This window comes from Onychomys torridus, chromosome 8, assembly GCF_903995425.1.
Source record: "Onychomys torridus chromosome 8, mOncTor1.1, whole genome shotgun sequence".
NCBI classification, from domain to species: Eukaryota; Metazoa; Chordata; class Mammalia; order Rodentia; family Cricetidae; genus Onychomys; species Onychomys torridus.
Window position 1 is genome coordinate 76,551,199 of NC_050450.1, and position 5,844 is coordinate 76,557,042.

The 5,844-nt window shown below is 50.5% G+C and overlaps 1 protein-coding gene across 1 annotated transcript; it reads left to right on the top strand.

Annotated features, from left to right (window-relative positions):
* Positions 1 to 3,922: 3,922 nt before the first annotated feature.
* Positions 3,923 to 4,381, top strand: Ccdc182 (coiled-coil domain containing 182). Its single transcript, XM_036194822.1, has one exon. It carries the CDS (start codon positions 3,923 to 3,925, stop codon positions 4,379 to 4,381), a length of 459 nt encoding a protein of 152 aa, XP_036050715.1.
* The last annotated feature ends 1,463 nt before the right edge of the window (positions 4,382 to 5,844 follow it).

Consider the following 5,844-nt stretch of genomic DNA (forward strand, 5'->3'; position numbering starts at 1 on the left):
TTCAGTGGTTAAGAGCACTGGCTGCTCTTAAAGAGGACCCAGGTTCAATTCCCAGCACCCACATGGCAGCTCACAACTGTCTGTAACTCCAGTTCCAGGGGGATCTGACACCTTCACACCAACGAACATAAAATTAAATTATGTAAAAGAAGTTCATCTGGCAGAGCAGTGGTGGCACACACCTTTAATCCCAGCACTTGGGAGGCAGAGGCAGGCAGATCTCTGTGAGTTCAAGGCCAGCCTGGTCTACAGCGCAAGATCCAGGACAGGCACCAAAACTACACAGAGAAACCCCATCTCAAAAAAACAAAAACAAAAAAAAGTTCATCTGAGGATTAAGCAAGGTCTTAACAATACACCCACTCTTTGTGGAAGACATAATTGGTTCCCTGTTCTTCTTGTCATTTGTTTGAGTACAAATCCCCAGTTGGTTCTGATATTGGAAGGCCCACGCATCAGGGGAACTGGCTTGCGTCCAGCCCAGGAAGAGAAGTGTGACTGTGTGAGCCAGGCTGGGTTAGAGCCGTCTGTGGACTAGGAATGGCTGGGGACGCCATGCTAACAGGGCACGAGGAGCTTCTGGTTTCTTAGGGTTCTGTGACTTGACAAAGAGGTGACGGGAGAGACAGAAGTGGGTGTCCTCTAATTCCCCAAAGGGTTGGGGTCTATCCCACGACAGAAGTGAAAACACAGGGGACTGGAAGGGAAGCTTGTGGTTCCCATTCCTGAGGTACCCAGGTCATGAAGAAATGGTTTTCAGAACCCAGGTCACACACTATGCTCAAACTCAGTAGCTTTAAGGCATGCCATCTATGAGCCTCGACCCATTCTGGCTGAACTGGACTCCCGGGGGTGAGGCCTGGGTCTCTGTCAAGTTGCCACATCCCTCATGTCTCCCTATCATCGAGTCACAGAGAAGCTGTGGCAAGCTGAAAGAGACCCTCCTGACAATGAGATTCAAGGTCATGGGTGCTTTGGTAGGTCTAAATCCCTTTCTCCTGAAACCTTGAAGGGACAGAAAGATCAGCAGTCCTAATTCTGAAGACCAGGGGGTGGGGGGCAGGTGGCACGCAAGGCCAGGCCTGACGGGGGACTTCCTGGCACAGGGGAATGTTCAGAAGTTGGGTATTCAGTGTAAGTCACTGTCCGGAAGGCTCAGGAGGCCACAGGCCTGGGGACAGCCCCAGCTGTCAGTTTCCTGTCATCCTAGAATAAGGGGGCTCCCTCTGGTTCCAAGAAACAAGCTGGAGCCTCATTCAACAGCACCAGAGGAACTGAGAAAGTGTTCCCAATCCGGCTTTCAGCTTCTGTGTCACGGGTTCAGCTGTGACTTGTAACTCGTGTGAAACAAAGAGGCAAAGAATGAGAGAGGAGATGGAGAGGAAGAGGAGATGGACAGGAAGAGGAGATGGAGAGGAAGAAGAGATGGAGAGGAAGAGGAGATGGAGAGGAAGAGGAGATGGACAGGAAGAGGAGAGGGACGAGACTAGAGGAGACACATTGATTTTGTTCTCCCTTCCACTAATCCGAGCAATATTATTTGTTGATGGAGAACCCATTACGTGTCCAACACTCAGCCCTAATTAAATACAGCCCAGACCCCCCATGCTGTTTCCATCAACCCCCTGATCCCCACCCACTCTTAGGTGCAATTCTGAGGCTGCGGTTTCTGTGAAGGCCAGTAGGTGTCAATGTGTCAGCAGAAAAGCTTGGGGTGCCTGGCACTGGAGAGTCACCTACAGAACGAAATTCCATTTCTTGTAGTTATCTGCACACCATTGTATGCAGGGCAGCAGGCAGGATGCTTGACTATAAACAGGTCTAGGAATACATGATGGCTGTTTGCTGGAGTTTACTGTGCCCAAGGGTCCTGGAAGAACCAGGTAACAGCCATAAGTGACAGGAAGAGGGGAGGGAGGCTAAGGAAGGCTATGGGGGGGCCTTTGAACACAGGGGTCTGCAGAGAAGCCTTCTCCTACCTCTCCCATCACAGCTAGGGAGAAGCTCAGAGAGGGGAGATGACTGACCTGGGACCACAGAGTGGCTCCGGACTCCAGCTTCCCTGATTCCTAGTTATTCTTTCCAACGTTCCTTCTCAGTAATTGGAGTTTCTCGAAATTCAAAGTCCAACCTTCACTTAGCTATGCCTGTCCCTGCAATAGGCCCTCTCTGATGACTACATGAGGCCACTAGATAGTCTATCTGCATCTCAGAGAAGGCAGCAGCCCTCACCGTGGGCCCTGTTGGTGCTGGAGTCAGCTCATCCAGGCTCAGGAGGGCTCATTTGGTGCCTCACTTCCTGGAGACAGCAAGTTGGTAGCTTGAAAATTATCCATGCTGGGAGTATTTACACTATGGAAATTGGCAGCACCTGCCTGTCAGAGATTTATTTCTCTCTTCCAGAGAGCTGTACGCCACAGCTCTCAGAAACTCCGGGAAGGAAGCAAGGGCTCAAAGGGGAAAGGTGTCCACCTAATGAGACATGGCTTCCAAGTGGTGAAGCCGGGCCCACGGTGCAGGAGGGTGGATGATGATAGGGCGCTTAGAGATGAGAGACCTAACAGCCTCTGAGGTCATTTGGATGTGAAGGTGTCGAGCTGATTGTTGTTCTGCAGTGACAAAATAAAATATCAGAGGTGGCAAAATCTACAAAATGAGAACAAAAGAATCTATTTCCTTATAATACCATAATTCCAGAAACAGAGAAGTCCAGGACCAAGGTGCTGGTGTCTGGTGAGGACCTTCATGCCATAGCACCCCAAGTGGAAGGTACCCACGGCAGAAAGGCAAAGATGGCAGGAGACATAGAAAGGGGCCAAGCAGAGGTTTTGAGGAGGGACCCACTCTAGAGATACAGCATCCATCTACTACACACTGCTTCCTAAGCACCCCCCCCCCAACACTGAGAGGATAACAGAGTTTCAAAATGAATTGGGAAGAGGACAGACATCCAAACCATGGCACCAGATGCTGTCATGGCTGCTGCTCCAGTTAGGGTCATTTCATTAGGACAGCAGAACAGGAACCAGCTTGGATAAAGAGGTCATTTATCTAGCACTAGAAGGATTGGCTCCGAGGCTGGTTGTTGGGAAGATGTTTATGTTTGCAGCCCTGGAGGGAGGTCTGGGCGAGAGATTGCAATCTGCAAAGGCAGAAGTTTGTGAGCCAAATGTGGTTAGAAACTATAGGAACCAGGCAAAAACACAAGATTTACCCATCCACATTTTCCCTTTCTTATCTGCCACCATCCAGATATGCTGAGGAACATGTACTTACACTCGTCCCCTAGTTCCAGAACCCAGCCAGCACTCAGGAAGTTTTTACTGAATAAATATGAACGGCTCATTTTTATCCGTCGGGTATTTCTGTGGCCCCCACTTCAAAAGCAAGCACACTTATCCCAACAAGAAGATCATCTAAGCATTCTGGCATCATTGAAAGATATGGATTCGGGATTAGAATACCCCTTTAGCATCTTGGAGCTATGCATCGGTCATCATCTCTTATGATGACCCTGTCTCACTGGTGAGGCTGAAGGAAGCCCATGCTCCTTGTGGGGTGGGAAGCTGCTCAGTCTCGGCAGTCTGTGAACCTGACCTGGCCTGCCTTGTCTTGGCCAGTTTTTTCCACTCTCTGGGATTTAGCTCGCCCTTGGGGTTAAAGGAACGCTTGGACTCTGGGTCTGAAAGGCAGATGGATTAATGAGAAGCCTCGGCTCAGGAGACTTGGGGAGCAGAGTTTGTAAATTCTCAACCAAGGAAGCTGAAGTATGCAAAGTAGTGAACTGGAGCTTTCCTTCTGATTGGCTGAAGGGCCTTGACGTCACAATAAGACGGGTCTATCCACTCCAAATGATAGTGCCTCTAGCCCCCAAATAACTGACTCAGTTGGTTTCTTGGCTTCCTCTCTGTAGGAGGAGATGATGGAAGCCCTCTTTCAGGCAGGGTCCATCCTTATGAAGGTGAACACCTTACAGGGCAGGAAGATGGTGGAGAGTGGGCTCCAGTCTGGGGACCTTTCCCTGTCTCAGTCATGGCCCTCCAGCCTCCCTCTACCCGCCGACTTGGAGATCCTGCAGCAGAAAGTGGCCGCGGTGCAAAGGGAGCTGGAGGACTTCAAGAAGGAGGCCCTGAAGGCCATCAGCTACCTGGAGGACGCCTTCTGCGAGATGAACGGCGTCCTGGCCCAGCAGGAGGAGCAAGCAGCTCGCGTGAAGCAGCGCCTGAGGGAGGAGGAAGACCGAGGCGTCGTTCGCAACAAGGTGCTCACCTTCCTCCTGCCCCGGGAGAAGCAGCTTCGTGAACACTGCCAGCGGCTGGAGAAGATGCTGGCCAGGAGCCACGACCCGCTGCGAGTCACCAGGAAGAGCCAGACGGACTGAACGGGCCCGCGCATGCGCCCGTGATGGCGGGCAACTGGAAGATTGTTGTTGTTTTTTTTAATGGAAGGACAAACGCTAAGCCCTCCCCATTTATTCCCTCTCCCCATTTTTATTGCGTTCCCGCTACCAGCACACAGAGGCAAAAAAAAAAAAAAAAAAAAAAGGAAAAAAAATGTTTTTTGGGTGAAGTTCCATTTATCCAGCCTCCTCAAGGAAGGAGGCCCCAGACAGACAGACAGACCTGTAGCCTTCACCTCCAACTGCTTCCTGTTTGTAATAGTACAGTTGCTTGGATGTGTAGCATTTCCTCCTGTATATTTTTTAAAACTGGTTGTGTTGAACAGATTTACCTTTCTTTTAATGACTCCAGGCTTTCGTGATTTATCACTTATCAGTTGGTTTACCGACGCGGGTCAAGGTGTGGTCTGCACCGTGAGGGGGATGTCCCACATCCTGAAATGGCCTCAGATGGCTGCATTGTGTGATTCCTGACCTCACTGCTTGGCTTTTCAGTATTCAGCTTCCGCCCCGTTTAGCCTGTAGACTGGTAGCTGCACATGGTGGCCTTGTTAGGGCTCTGTCACGAGAACACACTGATCTCCACATGACACCTGGGAGACGGTGACGCCTGCATGTGACTCAGGGAGCGGGAGTTGCTAGGGTGTGTCATCATTTATGAGACAATGTACCCCCCCCCCCCCCCCCCCCACATCCTCTGCTCCCACAGGCATCTCCTGAAGGCAGGACAGTGCTGTTTTCATACAGTGAAACTGACCACAAGAAGCAGGGCGCTGTCCTCTGTTTTCTCCGTGTTAATGGATGACTAGTGCTCCCTGTCCAGGCCACTTACGCCCATTTAACATCTTTCGGCCTCACAATCCCCTGAACCAACCAGACTGTTTGGGCTAGTCCCTCCTGGGGTCCTGGAACAACATGTGTGACGGGGGGCACCAGCAGTCACTGTGACTTGTGTTTATCATCAGCCCGTTTCACTGACTCATATATTCTTTCGCTAGTCCCCCCCAAATGCTGCCATACACCAGCCTGAGGGCCTGGAGGTCTCTCTAGTCCAGAGCTTGTAGCCAGGCTCAGAACCCTCTGACTTGCTGTAGCCTCGCCCATCCTCTTCTTTTATTCACGGACTCTCTCAATAATATTCAAATATTTGGATCCCCTCACGTTGGCCTTCACCAAAGGACCTTGTGAAGCACAATATCCATCCATCAACCACCTACCCAGAAGGGCTGTATCTCTGCTCTAACTATAGGCAGCTTCTGCTCCAGCTTAGCTGAAGCATCGATTAGCAACAGTAATATTGATAACCACATAAGGGCTCAGAGTCATCTGCCACAGTATACACAGCGACACACTTCACTTTAGCGTTATAAGAAAACCAAGACTCAAGCCGAATAAATTGCCCGAGATCAAAGCTTTGATTTGAACCTAGGACCATCTAGCTCTTT